This window comes from Peromyscus leucopus, chromosome 9 (assembly GCF_004664715.2).
Source record: "Peromyscus leucopus breed LL Stock chromosome 9, UCI_PerLeu_2.1, whole genome shotgun sequence".
Lineage (NCBI taxonomy): Eukaryota > Metazoa > Chordata > Mammalia > Rodentia > Cricetidae > Peromyscus > Peromyscus leucopus.
Genome location: NC_051070.1, coordinates 109023736 through 109047495, shown reverse-complemented (window position 1 = coordinate 109047495; position 23760 = coordinate 109023736). Strand labels below are relative to the sequence as shown.

The 23760-nt window shown below is 50.2% G+C and overlaps 1 protein-coding gene across 1 annotated transcript in view; it reads right to left on the bottom strand.

Moving 5' to 3' along the window:
• Sh3bp5 (SH3 domain binding protein 5) overlaps positions 1 to 23760 on the bottom strand; it is a 71578-nt gene that overhangs the window by 35005 nt on the left and 12813 nt on the right. Inside the window, exon 3 of the mRNA XM_028891198.2 lies at positions 9214 to 9342. Within this exon, the coding sequence (XP_028747031.1) occupies positions 9214 to 9342 (129 nt within the window). The remainder of the gene's footprint in view (positions 1 to 9213; positions 9343 to 23760) is intronic.

Here is a 23760-nt window from a genome sequence, read left to right as displayed (position 1 = left end):
TGCCTAAGCCAGGCTCACCCTCAGCTAAGCCATGGGTCTGTGCAAAACAGGCCTGCAGAGAGAGCTCCACAAGCGGGGAGTCAGCCCACAGGAAGGGCAGCTAACACCCCTAACACTCCTTCACCTGCTGATACCTCAACGCAGCTCCTCTTCTGTAGGCTTGCCAGAATCAGCCCATAAATATAAAATACGAGAGGGCTGGAAGGATGGCTCAGAGGTTAGCGCATACTGCTTGTGAGAAAATTCCTGGAAAGATGCTGAGGCTACCAAGGCGGACTGGCTGATTAAGGCTGCAGTCATGCACAGAGGTTGGAATGTTGCAGGTCCAGAGGTCAATCACCTTATCTCAGGCTAGCTGGCGGCCCCTGGATAGCCATTCCTTGCCTAGTCGGTATCAGAACATCTTGTGACGAACAGATAAGAACCTTCTGGAATTTATTTACTTAGCAGATCACTAGCTTCCACCAAGCCAAAAGCTAAGAATGTCATCAGATAGCATCTCAGGCGCAAAGGAGACTCGCCCAACTTGCTGTACCTGCCTCTCTAACGCATCTGCCAGTGTGTGTGTGTGTGTGTGTGTGTGTGTGTGTGTGTGTGTGTGTGCATGCATGCATGCATGCATGCGCGCGCCTTGATTTATAACCTTCTATGTTTTGTTATTATAAAACTCCATGAGCCAGGTGTGGTGGCGCACACCTTTAATCCCAGCGCTCGGGAGGCAGAGGCAGGTGGATCTCTGTGAGTTGGAGGCCAGCCTGGTCTACAGAGTGAGTTCCAGGACAGCTAGGACTACACAGAGAAACCCTGTCTCAATGGAAAAAAACAAAACAAAACAAAACAAAAAACACAGAGAAACTGCTTCTGTATGGGAACATGGAATCTGGGGTAACCTAGCTCTGAGTTTCCGGGGACTTGGTCACTCAAATCTAGCTCCAGAACAAACTCTTATTCTCTTAGAGGTGAGAGCCGTGTTTTTACATCAACATGTCCTTGCACAGGCTGACGGTAACCTCCTGTCTCTGAAGTGCTGGGAGTGCAACCGTGTGTGTGTGTGTGTGTGTGTGTGTGTGTGTGTGTGTGTGTGTGTGTCTCGTCATGCCTTGGGGGTTCTTTCTTTTCTTTTTCTTTGGCAGTTCTGGCTCTCAAACCAGGGCTTTGAACACACTAGGAAAATATTTTACTGAGCTACATTCCAAATCCAGGTAATTCATCAGGTCCTTTGGGGTCAGTTTTCATGGGAAGGAAATGGGGAAATATCACTAGTGGGGGTGGGAAAAAGAAAAAGTAGAAAAGCAGGGGCACCCCCAAAGCAAAAAAAACAGGAACTGAAAATGTCCCAAAGTGCTCTTGAGGAAGCCTGCCCTCCGGCCAGAGCTCAAATCATGTTGCCTGGCAGCATAAAAGGCCCGCTGTACTGACCAAACTAGCTACAGAAACACGGAAATCCTGAGTTTCTGTAACTGGATGATGAATCACCTTGCGGCTCTTTCCAGGGAATGCCTGTGGTGTGCGGAGAGGGCGGGGAGGGAACTGGCCCCCTCCAGGGCACGGTGCACGGTCTAGTAAAAACAGGAAACACAAGTGGGTGTGGCGGTTCCGGCTCTCACCTCAGCACTCAGGAGGCAGAGGCAGGAGGATTGCGAGTTCCAGGCCAGCTTGAGTCACAGCCAGATCCTGTCACTGTCCATCCTCAACCTGATAAAATACATAGCAGCCACCAGAAATATGCAAGGGGCTCTGTGGACTCAGATAGCACAGCGGACTCCACAACAAGGCCCTTTCCCTGCTCACCACGGTTCTGTGGTGCCCATCTGCTGCCTACCCGGCAGGGCTGGCTGGGAATCGGCCATGCCCCAGAGAGAGAAAAGCAAGCCCTTGGTACATAGCTCCAAGTATGGCAATGGGCGCCTCCTGCCTCCCTGCCTGCCTGCGATTTTCACAGCCAGCCAGCCCTCTGTGCCAGCCTTCCTGCCCCCTGCACTCAGGGAAGGGTCAAGTGCAAGTGTGTCCACACCAGAGAAACCTCCTCCAGATGGGCCCTACCATATCTATTTCTAGCTCTAGCCCTGGGCCAGGATGCCTGAGGCAGAGCTCACTAGAGAAGCAGGAGGTGCGGCCAACCCCAAGGTGTGGAACAGCTCACTCCAGCCAAGACAGGTCCCTCTGTGTCAGGGGCTTTGGCCTGGCAGAGGCTGCCACTCATCTCCGGAGCCCATTCTAATTCAAAAGTGCTGGCTTCAGTCAGGTGTGATGTTGCACATCTTTAATCTCAACACTTGGCAGGCGGATCTCTGTGAATTTCATAGTTTTAGGCCAGCTTGGTCAACACAGCAAGTTCCAGGCCAGCTAGAGCTACATAGTGAGACCCTGTCTCAAAAAACATATAAATATTGGCTTCCTGGGCATGGTGGCACACACTGGTGATCCCAATGCTTGGGAGGCTGAGGCAGGAGGATCAGGAGTTCAGGGACATCCTGGACTACATAATGAAAACCTAAAGAAAAAAAAAAAAAAGGCTGAGCATGGTAACCCACACCTTTAATTTCAGACTTCTGAGGGTAAAGACTGATCTCCATAAGTTCAAGGCTAGGCCAGGCCTGGTCTACACAGGGAGTCCCAGGCTAGCCAAGGGATACATAGCAAGACCTTGTCTTAAAACACCAAAAAACAAAGACAAAGAGGAAAAAAAATCTTGCTTCCAAAATGCTCTCTCTTTCCCAGACTTTCCAGCCAAGACTGCAAGGCAGGGCGGCACATCCTCTGGGCAGGGGAGAGGGAAGCTTCCACTTCCTCCACGCCGTAAATCACTCTGCTTTGAGTCAAGTGCCCCCTCACTCCACTGCACCCTTACCTCGGGCATCACGGATGACGCAGTTCCCAGAAACTGGCCTGTGGCCACCAAGAGGAATGTGACCAGGGCCACAGGGATGTACGTCATCACGCCGGACCTCCTCACCCAAGTCCCACAGTGAGAACTGACTGGGCAGAAAGCAAAATGGGAAGAAGGAGATAGGATGAAGCCGGGTGGGAGTTCCGAAAGACAGACAGTGTGCTGTGAAGGCCCGGGCTAAAGCAAGCACACGCCTCCAGCACACCTGGCCAGCGAGATGGTTCAGTGCACAAAGGCGATTGCCACCAAGCCCGAAAAACCTGTGTTCAGTCCCCGGGACCCACGTGGCGGAAAGAGAAAACCGACCCCTAAAAATGGTGCTCTGACCACTCCACTTACATGCCATGGCCCACGTGCTCATGGACAGACAGACAGACAGACCCACGTCAATAAACGTAAACACGAAAAACAAAAGGAGGGGCTGATGGCTGCCCCAGCCCAGAGGAGGCAGGCAGCAGAGAGTAGGTGCCTGCTGTGTGCCCTGCGTCTCCTCAGTTTGCCCGTGGGTTGCTCAGCCATGACTATACAGTCCCTAAGCGCCCACAGTGTGCCAACCATCAGAGGGCAGCCGGAACCGGGCAAACCGGGGTCCAATCCTTGCTGGTCTCCTCAGGGTCTGGGCACCACACTGCACTTCCTCAGCCTGTCACCTCTCTGACTGCCACAGGCTCAGCTGCCGGGTATCTCCTCAGTCACTCAGGACTGTGATGTCTCTTGGCCAGCTTAACCTCCCCAAGCCTGTTCCGAAAGGAAGTGCCCTCAAGTGTGTAAAAGAATACCTTCACCTCTCTCCTCCATCTTTAACCTCTGACCTTTGGCTTTCCACACACATCCCGTCTTACTCTCCCTATCACTCTGAATTTCCTGCCTTTTCAAGATGCCCTCCCACTAAGGCACCCAGCCACCTCCGCCTAATTGTTCTGAGAAATGACACTCACCCCAAGACCCTCTGACAGCTTCCTCTTGGCCAGGCAGACCAGCACACAGTCTTGACCCCCCTAACTACTTAGTCATTTGGTATTAACCTGCCTCATGTTCTCTCAGAGGAGGCCTCCGAACTGGAAAGGTTTGGGTAGAGGCCCAAGAACAATCTTTAGGCTCCAACATTACTTTTATCATTTGTAAAATGGGAGGAGGGGCAGGGTAGAGCCGGAAAGATGGCTGAGTGGTTTAGAGTACTTAACTGCTCTTCCAGAGGACCCAATTCAATTCCCAGCACCAATAGCTCACAAACAACCTGAAACTCCAGTTCCAGGAGAGCTGACACTCTCCTCTGGCCTCAAAGGGTCCCAAGGTACCGTACACAGACACACGTGCAAGCAAAACACTCGTGCACATAAAATTAAAATAAATAAATCTTTAAAAAAAAGAGGGGGGGGAACTAATGATACCAAGCATGATACCTAACATAGTTAGAGCTCGACCGAGTGGTGCTGTTGACCTGGGCCTGAGGGTTCACACTGGCAATCCTAGCACATGGAAGACCAGCTTAGGCTACCCTGACTCAAAACTAAACAAATTTAAGATGGTGTTCCATTCATGTAGGGACACCACACAACATAAGCGCTCTCCTGCACCAGGCCCCCGCCACGCCCCAGCGGATCTGCGGCTTGTACACATCCTCTCACAGCCCTTCATGCTCCATCCCTGAGTGGTCCTTCAGCTCCCTTGGTCTCTTTTCCCAGGCCTTTGGGCGGACATACTTAGCCATGCTCACATTCATGCCATTTGCCATCCCCACAGCCTCTTTCTTGGCCTACAGGACCCAAGCACGCTGGTCTCCCAGGCTTTCCTGGTCAGTAGCATCCCACTGAGATGTCATTCCCCATGTGCTGGTTGGCACATTACCAACTGAGCCCCCAGCTCTTTACTTAGCAAGCCCAGGCGATCTCCATCACTCAGATTCCGTACCCGCAACTGTACCTGTATTCTGTCTCTAAGCTTTCCTGTAACCCCAAATCAATGCTTGGGATGCTCCCAGGATCACTGAGAGACATGCAGGGCATGACAGCAGCAGCAGGCCATGCCAGACTGCTGAGGTGACTCTCTGCCTTGTTTCTGCTCTCACACAGTCAACAAGGACCCTCTCTCCACAGTCTATTTAGTGCCGTGTTTTTCACATTTTTGTGATTTTTTTGCTGTTTAAATCGGCCTCAAAGGGCAGCAATAAAGCGATTCTGGTGCTGGTGCGCACAGGAGTGTGATCTATAGCGCATGGAGCAGAGAGAGGCGTGTGCTAGCGGAGCCTCACACAAGCGTGCGTCATAGAGCTGCTGGCCATGAGTCGGTTAATGAACCAACTGTGTCATGCACACCCGGACAAAGGAAGAGGAAAACTGCCAATATGAGCGTGTTCGCTCTCTTACGTGCTGGAGGAACATCTGCAGTTCATAATGAAGCTACAGATAAGATGGGAAAGCGGCTGCATTTGTGGGATGCATTTGGTCTGGACGTCTCATATCTCCTCCCAGCCATCAAAGGTCTGTTTCTTGCTCTAGCCTAGATTATTTGGTATTTTTGTTTGGGATTTATTGTTGTGTTTTTTTTTAAAGGTGTATCTTCATTATTCTTAATTATGTGTGTATGCGTGTGGCATCCGATCCCCTGGAGCTGAAGTTACAAGCAGCTGTGAACCGTCAGGTGTTGGTGCTGAGAACTACTAGGGACCTCACCAAGAGCAGCATGTGCGCTTAAGCGCTAAGCCATCTCTCTAGCTAGTGTATTTTTTTAAGGTCGCAGACCCACCCCAGATATACAGTATTTAACAGAAATATTATCTAGAATAATGCATTCTCTAACTAATGCTTCTGGGACACTACATCAATCACCAGGGTAAATCACACAAATGCCTATGGGTGAAGGTCATTTTTCTCCACCTCCTGGAACGGTGCTGGCCATGTGACCCACTCCAACCAGAAGGATATCAACAAACCAATCAAGCAGAGACCTCGGAAGGGCATGCTCTTTCTGCTCCTGAAATCCAACACCATGTGAAAGGACCAGTCTGTCCTGTTGAATGAGAGACAGTCACCTCTGCCACCAGGTGACAAACTACCACGTCTAACAAATAAGGCCATCCAAGATGAGCCACACGCAGCCAACCGTGTACACACAAGATCGGCAAAAGCACTGCCCGGCAAAGCCATAAGCGAAATAGTGTTTCAAGCCACTGAGTCACAAGTGGTTTGATTTGTCGCAAAAGCTAGCTGACAGACAAATCCATTTTATGAGAAGGGGGAGGCTCAGGCTTGAAGAGATCTGCTGAACTAACCAGTGACCTGGGATTCTAAGCCATTCAGCCTGGCTTCATAGGCTAGGCTTTGCCAGCTCTCCAACCAAGTCACTCTACAAATTTCAAATGTTTCCTCACTTAGCGACTCTTCAGGAGAAGGTTAAATGTAGAACATGGCCTTAAGTGGCCCCATAAACACCCAACATGCAGCGCTGAGCTTTGACCTTGTCATTTTGTGCTGACGCTGCCCTTACCGACTACAAAGGGCTCTGCCCTCTTCTGACGCATTCCAAACATTTAAAAATAACAAGACTGCCAGTGCTGACAGATGCACTCGATGTGGTAACACAGGCAGGAGAATAACATTCTCCCTGAGAGGGAGGGAGGGCTGTGGGGTGGCTCAGAGGGTAAAGGAGCTCTGACCACCAGGCCCGGTTACCTGAGTGTGAGCCACAGCACCCGCACTGTAGAAGGGAACGGACTCCCGCAAGTGGTACTCTGACCTCCACGTGTGGGCTGTGGCACCATGCTCCACCCCCATGCACACAAAATAAATACACATCAAAATAATTTTTTTAAAGAAGGGAGCCGGGCACGGTGGCCCACATCTTTAATCTCAACACTCGGGAGGCCGAGGCGGGGAGATCTCTGTGAGGTCAGTTGGTTCTACATAGTAAGACTCTGTCTCAATAAACAGACGGATACACGAAGGGAACTCTGAGGTGTGACACACCGCGGGTGAACACTAGTGATCTGTGTCAAATGAATGAGCCAGTCACAAACCCTGAACACGCCTCAGTACCTCGACACCTAGGAGACATCTAGAGCAGGAGAGCTCCCGGGAGAGGAAGCAGAAGGATGGCTGACGGGGTCTGTGTGGAGAGGAGTGGGGAGCGATTGTGCAGTCATGGCTACAGAACCCGAGCTGGAGAAGGGAAAAAGTTCCGGCGCTCTGGGATGCATCACCAAGTAGATGTCGATGCCACTGAGCCAGCACACTTGAAAACGGTTACGTGGAAATTTTCTTGTTACATATGTTTTACCAATTTAAAAAGAGAAAGAAAAACAAAAACAACAACAACAACAAAAAAAACACCCCGAAACCCAGCAAGTAAAAGTTGCTCTGCCAATGATAACATGACAGGTCCAAGACTCCTGCGGGGCAATCAGACCCCACAGAGCAGAGCAAGCAGAGGCCAGGGGGCCCTCACCCTCATGCTGACAGCCTTGGAAACAGCTTGGGCCCCAGCACAAAAGCTCCCCAAGAAATCAAAGCCAGTCCCCTGCCCCCAGCCCAGCTCAGAAAAGATGGCAAGGTCTGGCTCCTCTTGGTCTAACTTGGACTTGGTCTCAGGGTCACAAGATGGCCTGATTTATTGTCAGGAAAACGATCTGACATTGAGCACGAGGCAATGTAGAGTTCTGACCCAGGGTTACAATTTCTGCTGGTCCTATGACTACGTCTTTCTAAACTCTTTACAGAAAGCCAAGTTGTAGGAAAGGTTTTTCTCCTTGTGAGTACCCTGTGGGATTCAATGGGATGCTGGACGGGGGATACAGGCAGTCCAAATGTGTGAAACCACCTGTGAAGAGGGAAAAGGCAGAGAAGGAGGAAGGGGAGGAGGGAGGGAGGAAGCCGGCTCTAAATTTTCCACAATAAATTCTTTAAAAAAAAAGACACTGAAACCCAAGCTCCTCGAGGACTCCACTGTCAGACCTGTCCTCTCACTTCAGTCCTAAGAACAATGCCTCCAGCATTTCAAGAATGGATGCAGCTCAGGATGCACATCTGAAGGAAGCGCTTTGCAGGGCTCTCAGCTACAACCGTGTAGGGCAAGTCAGAGGGGTTTGCCAGCATCCAAAGGAAGGGAGCTGAGATGAGGCAGAGGAAGAAAACAGGAACCCCACTTGGCAGCAGCTGAGGTGGGACACTCTCCAACCATCAGAAAGGTCACGGGGCCAGTCACAACATCTGGCTCAAGCCCAGGTAACCTGTCACCCACAGAATGAGATGTTAACATCCTGCCTGAGCCTTCGCATCCTTCCAGTTCCTCCATTAGAGACCAAAGTCCCTTGGAACCGAGGGCAGTGACACCCCAATCCTCCCCACTTCCCACCAGCAAGCAGGGAAGAGGTCAGTGAGAGGCTTTGCATGCCCAGCTCCAGTCCAAGCCCCTCAAGACCCATCTGGGCTCTGCCCATTGCAGCCAGCCACCTGCGGGATCTGGCATTATCTGGCGATAGCTGATAACTCAATAGTTGCCCAAGGGCCTCAGAGATCACGATTGTCATCCTTAGTGGCAAAAGAGAAGAGAAGGAAGGGACATGTCACAATGCACTGCTTCCCAGCAGATGAGGTGCCTCCCAGTACAGTTCCCTCCCACCCCTGTCCCAACGGAGACTTGGGGTGCAGAAGAGAAAAGGAGGCTGTAAAACCCACTCAGGTGTGGCGGCAGCCGGATGAGGCCCTACCCACCAAGTACGATTGGGATGATGCCAACCAGACCGTTTTGCTCCCCCAGCTATGAGCAGGAGGGATGTGAGTGGTGAGGAGGGGAGAGTTCTAAGTTAGGGAGGTAGAAGGGGATGTTGGATTGGCTGGTGGTTCCCCACGCCCATCATTCACATGTTTGTTCATGGATTCCTTCCGTACACAGTACCCTAGACAGAATTCCATGTATGCGGAGCTTCGCTCACGGAACACTCAGACCTGACACATCAGGAGGTGAGAAGTGCCTCTCGGGTCACTCTGCCTGGTGCCTCTCGGGCAGCCGCTAGGAAAGGAAGAATGCACAAGCTCCGGACACATTCACAATGTCCATGAGTCCAGCTCGCCAACGGAGAGGACTCAGTCACGTGGCAAGAGCCATTATCAGCACCCATACAGTATCAATGGTGTCTTGAGCTGGAATGGAGCTGATGAGGAAGGGCAGGGTATAGGAAAACTGAGCAAATGCAGCCATCCTTGTACAAAGCCAGAGCCATTTCACATGGGACGAGTGCTTCTAACCTTCCGTGGGAGATACAGAAACCAAGGGTGACCCCCAAATGCAGGTGTGGGCAGGAGAGAGACATCTGCAGGCCATCTTACCTGCCTGGCCACCCTGCGGGCCTCCCAGTAAGGCTTCGAGTCCTCCACAGCTTTGCCGATTTTCTTCACCAGTTCGTCTAGTTTCACCGTCGCCTCAACCAGGACAGATCGGAATTTCTGGCGTGCATCCTGTAGCCAGGGGGAAGATGGAGGAAATACCATCAGGCTGAGGAAGGAAGCTGCAAACATCTGCTGCATCTGACCAGAAACACCTGGAAGGAATTCAATGCCAGGCTTGGCACCATCCAAAACCTGTCAGCCATTCTAAGAAGGGTCCAGAACCCACACTGTCCAATCAATGGCTGCCACCAGCTACAGGAGAGCTTCAAGCTGGTCATGAAGAAAATGTATTTGCAACTTACTTTAGCTACACTAAGACGTTAAGCTTTTCAATCATTCACTCATCCACTTGTCCATTCAGAATAGCCTTTCTTTTTTTTTTTTGGTTTTTCGAGACAGGGTTTCTCTGTGCAGCTTTGCGCCTTTCCTGGAGCTCACTTGGTAGCCCAGGCTGGCCTCGAACTCACAGAGATCCGCCTGGCTCTGCCTCCCGAGTGCTGGGATTAAAGGCGTGCGCCACCAACGCCCGGCCAGAATAGCCTTTCTATGGCATCAAACTCTGAAACCTTCCTGCCTCCACCTGCCCAGTGCTGAGATTTAATAGGTATTCACCACCACACCCTGTAATTTATGTATTTTATTTATGTAATTTAAAAACCTTGTAGAAAATGTGTCTGGTTGCTGGGCAGTGATGGCACACGCCTTTAATGTGAGTACTTGGGAGGCAGAGGCAGACAGATCTCTGTGAGTTTGAGGCTAGCCTGGTCTACAGAGTGAGTTCCAGGACATCCAGAGCTGTTACACAGAGAAACTTTGTCTTGAAAAGCAAAAATAAAAAAAACAACAAAAATAAGGAGTTGGGGATTTAGCTCAGTGGTAGAGCGCTTGCCTCGCAAACACAAAGCCCTGGGTTCGGTCCTCAGCTCTAAAAAAATAAATAAATAAACTCACAAAAACAAACAACGTGTCTAGCGACGATTATGTTAGACAGCCCTGTGTATGTTAAAACCTTCTCTGTCCTCTGGGGAAGAGCTCTCAGTCGCCTTTGGTGGCTTCAGTTGATATGACCGGACCATTTCCCACACTCCCACAGAGCCCCAAGCCTTGGGACTCACAAATGTTAAACAGAGTGCAGGCTTACCACATGCAGGACCCTGACCTCAGGGCACTTCCCTCTGAGGGTACGCCCGTTCTAGAGCCACCAGCACGGGGATGCTGGGGAACTCAGCAGCAGAGACAGACCCTCCCCTAGACCAGCTACAGACCAGCTGGCTAGACAGCACAGGGCTCCTAGAAACCTTCAAAGGAGTAGGGAGGATCTTCACAGAAGCCTGAGCGGGGAGAGAGACTTGGGGGCGGAGGTGGGGAGGGGCGACTTATCCCAAGAAGAACACAATGCTTACTTGGCTGAGAAGAGGAAGGGAATGGCAATGTTTGCTGGCATCTAAGGGAGCCAGATGTCTGTAACCTGGACAGGGCCTTCCTCCAATTGACCTTGAGAACTTGGGTTGTACATGTGGGATTGGAGGGCCTCGGTGGAGCTAAAGAGGCTTGCCTTAGTTCTCCTAGTTCACACCCTTATCATCTCAGGCTATGGGCTTGGAAGGAGGGCATGACAATGTCCCTGGCCTTCCAGAACCCGAGGGTGTGGTCTCTGCTGTCCTTGGGAGCTCCTGAGTCCAAGCCCCACTGCTGACACAGGCTGTGGCCCAAGTTCTGGTCACCGTCATCACGGTTTTGGTGGTGCACCCAAGCATCTCTTCCTCACTGAAACCTTCCCTCTTGGAGGACGAAGGGAAGTCCACAAGCTTACACAGTTCAGGATGCCCAGAACGTCACAGCATCCGTAAGCCCTGCACCCTTGGTTACGTAAGCCCCAAGCAAGGGCTGGCAAGCCTCCGGAGCTGTCTGAAGGTTGTTTGCCCAGCTCCAGATTCTGTGAGTCATCACCCATGCTGGGCCAGGATACTACAGGTGGGTTTTTTGAGACAGGATCTCCCTTAGTAACCCAAACTGACCTTGAACTCACAACCCTCCTGCCTTTGCCTCCCTGGGAGGCTGGGATCATAGTGTGTGAAGGATTCCAGGAAAAATAACCTGATCATATTTGGGTCTTTTCAAACTGTCACAGGGCTTTGAGTTTTTCTGAAGGTGCCTCGGGCAGGTCGGTCTTTAGGGCTCGTCAGCCTGGCTAATATCCCTCTGTGATTCTCTGTCCTGAAAATGTGACCATTCAAGAGAATGTGGGTGGGGCGGGGGACAGATTTGATAACCACATTTCCCCAACAGGGAGCTACACACCTGGGCATCACATGATCGGCTCCATCCAACCACCACATATCTATTCATCAAAGTGGTCCCAGCTTACAAGGTCATCTTTCCTGAGACCAAGTGATCTAGTTCTTAATTTTGTCACATATCGTGGCTACTTGAGTGATCATTCCCCCCAAAGTACTGAGGTATGGGAGCCCACAAACCAAAATCTTCCCCCCTGCCCAATCTAACAGCCTCAACCCCATGGCTCAGTTTCTGGTGGAGCAAGTCTGAACCCAGGTGTGGTCAAGTGACCCAGGCTAGCCAATCAGCAATGCATACTCCCAGCCGCAGTGGTTGTGGAGTGGGGGGCGGGGAGCGGTCAAAAAATCAGAACTTATGAGACTTCATTCTAAAGATTTTCTGAAACTTAGCAAGAGAAACTTTCCCTCTAAGGTAGCTAAAGGATGGGATGGAAGCATGGAGTAGCTGGCCGTCACTGGGGAACCATGAGACAGCCCACACAGTGGTATGAAAGAAGGGACCCAGCAACCCTACATTCTACTATTCTCTCTCTCTCTCTCTCTTTTTTTTTTTTTTTTTGGTTTTTCGAGACAGGCTTTCTCCTTGTAGTTTTGGTGCCTGTCCAGATCTCGCTCTGTAGATCAGGCTGGCCTCGAACTCACAGAGATCCGCCTGGCTTTGCCTCCCGAGTGCTGGGATTAAAGTACTATTCTCTTCTTAAGGCAGTCCTCACCACCACCTTTACCCCCTTGCTTTCTGTTTCATTCAAGCTAGCCGGAACTGGACTTCTATCAACTGCAACTGAAGTGGATCTTTAAAAACCCCAAGATGGAAACATACACCTTTAGTTAGTCACGATAGTCACAACATTAACGCGGGTAGAAGAGAAAGACCACTCGCCATGCTATCCGGGTCACAGCACTGTAATTAAGTACAGCTGGCTGCTGGAGGGCTTCCGCCACTGGAGCAGAGGGTGGGATTTAACTCAACTAGAAAGATTTCCTGCCGGGCGGTGGTGGCGCACACCTTTAATCCCAGCACTCGGGAGGCAGAGCCAGGCGGATCTCTGTGAGTTCAAGGCCAGCCTGGACTATCAAGTGAGTTCCAGGAAAGGCGCAAAGCTACACAGAGAAACCCTGTCTCAAAAAACCAAAGGGAAAAAAAAAAAAAAAAAGATTTCCTTAAATACCATCTGAACAGCTAGTTGCCATAGACTTGTGCCTCCAGCTCCATTCCCTGGTTCAAGAAAAGACCTCACTATAGCTCTTTGTCACCAACAGCACAGTCAAATGATCCTACAAGACGGAGTAGGGCTGCTTCAGGATTGAGTGCACAGAAAGTTGTTTTCCTGGGAAATGATCCATGAAGACGGGTAATTCATGATGACAAACACCTCCGGAAGATGGGCAGGTCTTTACCACTCAAAAAACAGGCGCCATTGGGCATGCTTGCACAGGCCTGTAATTCCAGCACCTAGGAGGGAGAGGCAGGAGGATCTGGAGTTCAAGGCCAGCTTGATCAAAAAACAAGCGAAGGAAGACATTTATTTACTATCCCTGGGCCGGTGATCTGTTGTTTTGAGATGGCTTGCTATGTAGCCCAGGCTGGCCCGGAAACTCACACTTATCCTGCCTTCAGAACCTGTAAGTACTGGCATTATGGGTGTGTACCACCACACCCAGCAACCCAGCTGATTTAAAAATCTGCACTTCAAGGAGTTCTAAACTGGTTCCCTCTGTGTGATGTCTTTAGATCTCCAAAGCTTATGTGACTCACATGGAGGGTAATTTATTTAAGCAGAGAATTGCTGACAGTGGTAATCTTCTTGTTTGAATGTGTCAGTGTGTCAAAATCACAGCCCCACATCAGATAAGAGCTCCGGCTAAGCCACCCAGAGCCTGTGTGCCTTAGGAACAGGCGGTCAGTGTCAGTATACTTAGACAAGTCCTGTTTTCTGGCCAATCGACTTAACCCAAGTCTCAACCACCTCGTTTGTAAACTGAGAATAATGAATGGTTTCATGGAGGTGTCCCCAGAACCAGTGGCATAAAGACAGGATGCCAGATTTTTAAAAATAACTGTCCTACATATCAGAGATGACACGCACTTCAAAGGCTCCTTGGTGATACTGTTTATAAATACACAGCTTTGGTTTGGGGAGAGAGGCCTCAAAGGCATGGGCGGAGCCTGGAAATGACCCTGCAAGACAGGCTCGGCAGGAACCACAGCCCCAGCATGCAGACAGGACAACCGGAGCCTGGTGGCATGATCTCTCTGAGGCTGCATGGTAGGTATCTCACGCTAGACAGTCAACCTACCAGCCCAGCGTGCAGTGGTCTCTAGTGGTTCCCTAAGCATGGTCTGCAGGACCCACTAGGGAATCCCTGAGACTTCAGGGAGCCTGATGTTAGAACCCATTTTCATGATAAAGCAGGCCTCTTGATGTTTTCCTTCTTAAAAAATATTTAACGTATATATGTTTATATATGTGTGGGGATGCATGCATGGCCTCACGTGGATGTCAGAGGGTGATTGTACAGTTGGTTCTCTGCTTTCACTGATACATTGGCTCCGGGGCCCAGATTCAAGTCATCAGTGTTGGTGGCAAGTGTCTTTAGTCACTGAACAATCTCACTGGCTGTGCTCCTTTGCCTTCTCACCTTCATCCTCTCATGAGTGTCCCTGGAGTTTTCCAGAGGCCATGTTAGGATTCTGCCACTGCAGCTGTATGACCGCACACGCGCAGTTCAGTAGCTAAGCAGGGGTCTTATGTCATCAGCGCACTGCATGATTGCGCGAATACTCGCAGCGCGGTCACGCAATCAGCCCACGTGGCGTAGCTCCATAAGCCCGCCTGCGCATGTGCGGGGGAATCCTTAAAAGCCGGACACAGCCTCCTCCCCTCTCTCTTCTGCTCTTTCCTCCTCCCCCATCTCTCTCTCTCCTCAGGTGTCTCTTCCCAGGCCTGGCCACGCTCTCTTCTGTCCCCCTCTTCCTTCTAAGAAAGCTCTGATACTGGGTTTTCTCGTGCCTCGTGCCCTTTCTCTAACGGTAACCAGCGCCACTTATTATTTTTTAAAACCAACACATGTGGCTTGTGGCATCACAAGAAATAGAATATGGACAAGAGACAAACACTTCCACTGTGATGATGTGCAATTTGGGTTTCCACTCTCTAAACCTGTGAGATAAATACGTTCTTTTAAAAAAGAAAGAAAGAGAGAGAGGGGGGGAGGAAGGAAGGAAGGAAGGAAGGAAGGAAGGGAGAGAGAGAGAGAGAGAGAGAGAGAGAGAGAGAGAGAAAGAAAGAAAGAAAGAAAGAAAGAAAGAAAGAAAGAAAGAAAGAAAGAAAGAAAGAAAGAAAGAAAGAAAGAGAGAATGCCAGGCACGGTGGCGCACACCTGTAACCCCAGCAGCACTGGGAAGGCAGAGGCAGTTGGCTCTCTGTAAAATCAAGGCCAGCCTGCTCTACAAAGTGAGTTCCAGGCCAGTGAGGGCTGCACAGTGAGACCCTATCTCCAAACCACCACCACCACCGCCACCACCTTTAATTTTCCAATACGACAAATATACCTGAGGCTTCCCAAATTCTTCAGGACTCTCGGTGATTGCTGGAGATTTAAAGTGACCCGAGCCCCAGGAGCTTCAGTGTGCTGCATGGCACCACACTGCAGCCATCACACCCCCTTGGACCCCTCTGTAAAGATGCATGTAGAGCCAGAGCGAGGCCACGGCTCTGGGGAAGAGGGTAGCTATTCCTCCCAGAGACACTTTGACACCTCCCCGACTTCTACAGAGGACACCCTGTCAGGTGCCATCACGACGTTGGGGTTGTCTTAAGCAGGGGAGTGCTCCAGAGTCTGCCAGAGAAAGAGACCTGCTGGAATCTGGGAGCCTCACACCATCTTCTGAGAGTCAGCACGCCGTCACTTTTCTCTAGGCGCGTTATTTACTCTGAATGTGCTGTGGTAGGGACAGGAGCCAGGGCTCGCACATACAGGACGAGTGTTCCACACTGAGCTACATCCCCAGCCCACATTATTATTACTGTCTGCTGGCTTGGCTTGGGACTTTTATTCTTCTTGTCTGTTTTTATGAGACAGGCCTAGGCAGGCCTCAAACTCATAGCGCTTTCCCTGCCTCAGTCCCCCAAGTGACAGAACTACAGGTGTGTGCCACCACACCTAACTTCCAGCCCAGATAGGCTTAAAAAAAAAAAGTTTGCTTTAAAATTTTTTTCTTTAGACGGCGGTGGTGGTGCACATTTTTAATCTCAGCACTTGGGAGGCAGAGCCAGGCGGATCTCTGTGAGTTTGAGGCCAGCCTGGGCTACAGAGTGAGTTCCAGGAAAGCTAGAGCTACACAGAGAAACCCTGCCTCAAAGGGGAAAAAATGCCTTTTCTTGTATGGTTGTTTGTATATAGTAATAAAACCTCCTTTTCGGGCAGGGTGAAGTGAAAATAAAGAGCGGTTTAAAAGACAACGTGGAGCAAGTAGTCTAGGCAGTCCTAGGACAGGGCGGGGTGGCGGCAACAGGAGGTCGAGATGTTAGAGGTGAACTGGTACGATGTCATGTCCCTGCTGGCAAGAATACTCCAGAACCGTGATACATGGCACCCCGGAAACGTCCTGGCTTATGGCGGTGGTGGAGTACGGAGCGGTTTACCGGAAGCCCGCTGCAAACCGCTCTCCAAAGCCGTCCCATCCAGTCCTCGAGAGCACTTGGGAGAGCTCCCGACCCGCACGAAGAAAGCACTCAGGGGTGTTTGGAGGAGACGGTAAGTGCTCTCTGATGGTTGAGAGATCTGTCTGAAAGGCTCGGAGACTGTAACCATCCCACAGGCGGCTAAAGGAACACGTGATGCTGCTAGTGTGACAGATTTGTAGTTAATTTAAGCTAACCCTCAACAACTGTCCATGGCTAATGGCTGCCATATGGGACTGCACAGTTCCGTCCCTAGAACCTTTGCTTTTCCTGACTGCATCATGCTCCCAGGACCTTCCGGCTGTTGCCACTGTCTGTCGGTTTTTCTCTCAGCCCACACCCCACAGCCCCGTGACAAGGGGACCCAGGACGCTTTCTACCTTAAGAATCAATCCCACAGCAGGGTTTGAAGCTGGTTGACTGTGCCAGGGTAGAGCAGGGCCCAGGAAGACAAGCCAGAAAGGCCGAGCAGAGCCTGAGGACACAGGAGCCAGGAAGAGGCAGAGACGGCCAGGGGAGCCAGATGGAGAGCAGCAGAGGCAAGGGCCAGCTCTGCGCAGTCCACGACACTCCCGACCACTGCACAGACCCCACTCCACGTGGCGAAGGCATCTGACAAGGACACCTTGGTTAGAAGGACCTCACAGTCACAGAGGAAAAGAACAGGAAGAGGGAAAAAGGACAAGAACCCTAAGTTGGGGACACCTCCAGATCACTGCGCTGTCGCAGCCCGCTTCCCTGGGTCACATCCTTTCCCCACTGTAAGCCCTGACTTTGGCAGTAGAGACTTGTGGAGGACCTGCCAGTCCTGCTGGTTTCCTCCCTGAGGACTGTCCCCCACCTGACAGGGAGCCCTGATGCCACCACGTTTCTGACACAAGCCCCTTCCACCGAGAACAGAACACTGAAAGCCAGAAGGAACAACGAGACCATCAAGAACCCAAGTGCAGACAAGAGCAAGAGGTGGCAGATGAGCCAAGTACCTGGTCTCTTGCTTGGGGCACAAAGAAATGTGGTCACGGAATCTGGCAGTCGGAGGACACTTTCAAAGGACGAGAGGCATGGTAGTAACTGTGTGAGGACAGCAGATATAAACCAAGAGCTCCAGGAAATCTAGGGTCTCCCTGGAAGATCCAACAACTCTTCCCTCCTTCGGGTTCCAGGAATGACTCCTATGGCCTTTAAGAACTTTGAGTGGACAGTGGGACAAAGTGTGGAGGTGTCTAAACCTGGGCAGGTGCCAGGTCCCTGGACAGCCATGGTGTCCAAGTCAGACCCTGCTCCTTAACCCAACCCTTATATGGCCTCACGTGACCCATTCTGGTTCTGAACCAAGAGGAAGAAAAGATAGATGTCACCACAGATTCTTCCTTCAAGTTCCCCCCTATAATAAAAGGGGGCCTTTGGAGACATTTTAGGCCTTGGTAGAATCCATCCCCTGCATGCAGAAGGGCTCTAACTCTGATCGGCCTAGAACTGCTCCCAGGCCCACCCAGAAAACCACAGCCTTCCTTTGAACATGAGGTGGGTGACAGGTTCCCAGTCAAAACTGGAATGGGAAGAAAGGCTTTTTAAAAGCTTTTCATGCCAGGCAGTGCTAGCGCACGCCTTTAATCCCAGCACTCAGGAGGCAGAGTCAGGTGGATCTCTGTGAGTTCGAGGCCAGCCTGATCTACAAAGTGAGAGATCTAGGACAGGCACCAAAACTACACAGAGAAACCCTGTCTTGAAACAAACAAACAAACAAACAAACCCACAAAACAAAACAAAAAGCTTTTCATTCTAAAATAATTTCCGATTTGGAAAAAGTGAGGGTAAAGTGGAGATATGAACATTTGGTGTGCGTTTTCTAAGATAAAACTGTCTTGTATGATAGTGCAGTGACCAAACCAGAACATTAACCCTTGACCCATTGCTATCCACTGACCTGTGTCGAGGCACACTACATTGACTAGCTCACTCAAGTCTGGGGGCCCACACCTGTAATCCCAGCACTGGGGAGGCCAAGACAGAAGTGTAGGCTGGCCCCGATCACCCTGAGAAAAGGAAAAGGACAAGGAGAGGGGGAGGGGAAGGGAATGAGGAGTGAGGGAGAGGAGGCATGAACAAGGCTTTTCCCAGGGGTCACAGAGTTCGCCGAGTTCTCTTATGCCATCCTTTTACCATCCCCAAATCTCAGCTCTTGAGTCTCATCTTCCATGCCCTTGAATTGTTTTTAATCACATGGGACAGTGACTCTGCAGAGTGTCCCTTACTTAGGGAATGGCTACCTTTCAGTTTACCTGTCATCAATACTATAGGTCCAAACCACAAGAATGAGGCTAAAGCCATTGGGAAGGAACGTTTCAACACCCAAGGCCCAAAGCTCCCCAGAAACTCATCAGCCTTTGCAAGCACCCAGCGCAAGGGGCAGTCAGGCATGCCCCCAAGGAAGGACTCGGGACATGCAGCTGGAGAGACTGGCAGGCTCCCTGGGGTTTTTGTGTGTCAGCCACACACGCATTCCTGAACCCACGGGATTCTTTAAATACGAGGAGGCAGAATCGCCAAAGCTGTGCAGCTCCACTGAATTCAACCCCAAGCAGCCGGTTTCCACGTTTAGGCCAAGAGGTTCAGCTGTCTCTACTTTGAGACCCGTGCATAAAAACAAATCTGACTCATTCAATTCCAGACCTGTAACTGAGGTGCACATTAACCAGGCAGTGTTTCGAACACTCGTCAAGCTGTTCCAGATACAAGATCCACTTTATAAGAAGCTCGAGTTGAGAACCAGGACAACAGGACAAGTTCAGAGCCCAACCTCGGGAAGCTCTGGAGACCATCTGGCACCGCCTCCGCCCGAGGCATGCATCCACCCACCACAGCATTCCAGGCAAGCCACGCTGTGTCACTTCGGCTGGCTTTCAGTCTGTCTCCCTCCTTGCTGCAGCGATCGGCGTGGAAGAGAGAGGAGAACACAGGACGCAAAGGAGTCAGTGTCAGAAGTCCACCATCACCACTTGACAGACACGTCAGAGGCAGCGGTCAACGGCGTCTGCTCCTGGGAGGAGACCGGGGTTTGGGGACAGAGGTCTCGTACTTTCAACCCTGCTCTGGGCCCTTGAAAAACCTGTATCAAGTACTGTTTCAACAAAACTTAAGTTTTGTCAGATCTTATGGCACAAGCCTGAAATCTCAGCTACCTGGGAGGCTGAAGCCAAAAGACTGCAAGTTCAAGGCTAGCCTGATCAACTTACCGAGACCATATTTCAAAATAAAAAACAGGTAAAGGCTGGGGATATCAGTGGTATAGATTTGCCTTGAATGCATGAGGTCCTAGGCTTAATCCCCGGCACTGCAAAAAAAAATTAAATTAAACTACAGTGAAGTTTAGTATGCTGTGGTACAGCCTGACCACAAAGCTTTTGGGCTTCCCAGCGAGTCAAGACTACGGGTGCTTTGTAATGTAGGCAACATGTGGTTAGCCTAAAACTGAAGTCCATGGCCACAGAATGGGAGAGCTGGGAAGGACTCTGACCCCTGGTTAACTGGGATCCTAAAACTGAAGTCCATGGCCACAGAATGGGAGAGCTGGGAAGGACGCTGCCCACCAGTTAACTCAGATGCTTCCATGTCACAGATTAGGAAGCCAGGTTTGTCCCCCACAAGGACGAATGCCTGGTGTCACCACAGAGACTGAAAACCCAGCTTCCAGACCATGCTCTTTTCACTTCACCGGTCTCCACAGGGCCCTCAGAGACCTCCTCCACACTCACAAACATGTACCCCCACACCATTAAAGTGCATGGGCTCCAAACTCAGATCCCACACGTTAGGTCCAGTCTTTACCTCCACCGGCTGTGTGACCTGGGAGGACGGACTTAACCTCTCAGTGCCTGTTTCTCATCGACATCCTCAAGAGACCAAGATCACCTGCACAAACACTTCACAGCCTTACAGTAAGCTCTCACTAAACAGCTGTTTTTATGTAGCTAGTCAACAAGAGACGGTAAGGGCAGGACAGGCCCTGGATCAACATTACAGACCAGGGACCATGTCGGGCACTGTATGAACACCATCTAATCATTAACAGTCCTTGGCAGGTAGTTATTGACTTCTGGATCTGAAATAGCTAAAACAAACAACTCGGGGCTGAGAAGATGCCTTGGGGGTTAAGAGGACCTAAGTTTGTTTCCCAGGACCCATGTCACAACTCACAGTTGCCTGTAACTCTATCTCCTCCTGGCTTCACTCATATGCATACCCGCTCACCAGACACACAAACTCACACGTAACTTAAAAGTAAAAAGCAGATAATCCAGCAAAGCACACACCTTGAATCCCAGTGCTTGGGAGCAGAGGCAGGTGGATGGATCTCTGTGAGTTCAAGGCCAGCCTGGTCTACATGGGGAGTTCAAGGCCAGCTGGGGCTATAACCCCACCCATGTCTCCAAGGCTGCACGTTGAAGGCAGCCTCCACCATGCCGGCCATGGGGTTTCTTCTTGTTTCCCTATTGAAACTCCCCTAGGTGGTTTCTGACTCCAAGTTTCACAGTGTTAGAGTGCAGCCTCTTGAACAAGCTCCAGCTGGGGACGAAGATTCAGTTTCTAGCAAATGGACTCAACACTGGGACTTGATTTCTCTAGGAGATCCAGCATCCATCAAGGAAAGAGGCACCAAGGCAGGCGTGGCCATAGACCTTCAGAAGGGACCCTCCAACTCAGCGAGCATAGTTTCTCTACCTTCAGCTCTAGGTGGCACTAATTTTTTTTCCCAATAGGCATTGAAGCCTTAGCATAATTTTAAAAAACTGTATTTGTTTATATTGTACATGTGTGTGTGCACAATGTCATGAATATGTGGGGAGGTCAGAGGATGACTTGTAGGAGGTGGTTCTCTCCCGCCATGAGGGTCCAGGGGATTCAACTCAAGCTGTCGGACTTGGCAAGTGCCCTTCTACTGAGGCATCTCGCAGGCTAATACAGCACAATTTCTAAGAAATGGAAAAGCAGCAACAAATCCCCTACGTCCAATCAAGACCCACAGCGCTGCTAACATCTGCTCCTTTTCCCTTCATGGGCTAGCTCATCTCAGGTTACTATGAGTTCTAACCAAATTCCTTGTTTTGCTGGCTGGCTAAACATTAAAGCACTTCTCAAAAACATGGTGAAATGTGGCTGCTTGTGAAGCATGCCCCCAAAAGGAAAGGAGAATCGCTGTGTCTCTGTGACTACGCTGAGTACGGTAGTTTCTAAACACGACCCGGAATTCTTCAGCTTTTGCTCCCATTAGGAGGAATTTGAAGTTAGGTCTGTCAAGAAAACACAGAAGTACCACACTGAAAGTTCAAAGGATTAGACAGGAAAAGCTGTCCGGTTTCCATGGGGTCATCTTGGGACCAGCACCCCGGGAAATGCCACGCATCCTAAGGTCAGAGAATCTGAGACCACCATATGGGAAAGGTGCTTGCCGCTGCTCTAGTTAAAACCACTTGCTTAACTCCCAGTCAAGGGCCAGCAACTGAGTGGGCCATTGTGGATGTCATCATACCCTCAGATGACCACAGCTCCAACCACCACCTGGCTGCAACTGCAAGAGAATTCTCCAGCGACGGGCAGTGGTGGTGCACGCCTTTAGTCCCAGCACTTGGGAGGCAGAGTCAGGCGGATCTTTGTGAGTTCAAGGCCAACCTGGTCTACAGAGTAAGATCCAGGACAGGCACCAAAACTACACAGGGAAACCCTGTCTCAAAAAACCAAAAAAAGAAAAAAAAAAAGAGAGAGAGAGAGACTCCTCCAGCAAGGACAGGCCCACTGGGCTTCATTGCCTCCTTTCCAAATCCTGATGCACAAACCACGGTCCAAATAAAATGGGTGCTGTCAATTCTAAAGGTGGCAGGTACAGCAAGAGAGACCACCAACATGTACATTTCATCTCCTCTCAAAAAACAAAACAAAACAAAACAAAACAAAACAAAACAAAACAAAAAGGTAAAACCCTAAAAGAAGGGACAGACATTCAACCTGTGGGCTTCAAATCTATCACAACAACCTGAGCCCTTCCGCCTGCTGGCCACAGAAGTGGGGTGTACAAAGCCAAGGGAACTCATTCATCATGCTTTGGCTGAGTTTGAGGCCAAACAATGAGAGCAGTCCCACTAAATGGGTTTGGCCATGGCTATAACAAACAGCGGATATTCCTTTCATTGTCTGCCTGCTAGCAGTTCATTTCAGTCAGTGCAAACATGAGTATCTCTTAGATAATCCAGCAAAACACAGCAAAGGAAAACTCAGACAAGAATAGAACAAAAATTTTCCATCTTCCTTTAAGGAAATGAAAGGGGCTGATTCACCAAGCTCTCTAAGAGTTGCTTTGCAAATTTCTGTGACACTCTTGGTTAAAATCCACCGAGGGTGGGGGCAGCTATCTATTCTTATTGCTGGAAACATCCATGGGTAGAATGAGGAAGTTCAGAGAAAAGGGCTGAGCAAAGACAACCGGGATGCCTGCCAATGACTGAGGTTAGAGAGATGCTTAACACACCCAGCCAAAACACACACACTCTGTTAAATGTCCCCACAATAAATGCTGAGAAGGGAAAAACCACGGCTCACTATTAAAAGGTTACAGTCCGCGGGGACCAGAGCCTTCTGTCAGTTTGATCATTCTTAAACTACGAGACTGTGCCGTGTCTGTCAACTGCCATAGCCTGTCTTCTGAAGTACACCTCAGAGACAGGGCTGCAACCTTGAATAAACCTGGGGATACAGACACGTGGCTGTACAAAGTCAGTTTGTGCTACAATGGCAGGCATGTGTGACCCAGTGATGGGTCCCAGCTGAGGACCCAAGAGTGTTCTCATGGGTTTTACAGCTTCAAAATGAGATGTTCAATACTTCTTCTGTCAGTGGCATCAATTTCAGGATTCTATGGGCATTTCCATGTTTTAGCCAAAGCTCAGACTGTAGCTATAATAAATGAATTTGTACAAGCCTTGAACCTTTTATACAAGACTTGAGCCTACATGGGCCCACAAGTCTCTGTCCATTTGGAAATGACTCAAATGAGCCCGGCACGGTGCTGCACACCAGCTTTGGGGAGGCAGAGCAGGAGGATCTGAGATACAAACTGAGACCTACCTAGCTCAAGCGTCCAACTGGGGGCGAGGCTAACAAAACACCTACAATCCTAGCCTGAGCTACATGTCCAAAATAGACAGAGATGGGGCAGGAGTATTCAATACTCAAATACAAGCAGACACTATTTAAATATTCTTACATTTTCAGTGTTTTCTATTGCTTTTCATCAACCACAGAAGCGAGGGCTTCTTGGTGACAGACCATCCGAAGACGCCTTTAAGCCGTTCTCTATCCACCCCCCACCCCACCCTCCGCCCGCCCGGAATCACTGCAATGAGCAAGATGATGCAGTGACTCACCAGTCAATCCCACTGTTCTCGTTTGCTTTCTGTTGCCGTAACAACGCTGTGACCAAAAGCAGTTTAGGGAAGAAACAATTTAATTCA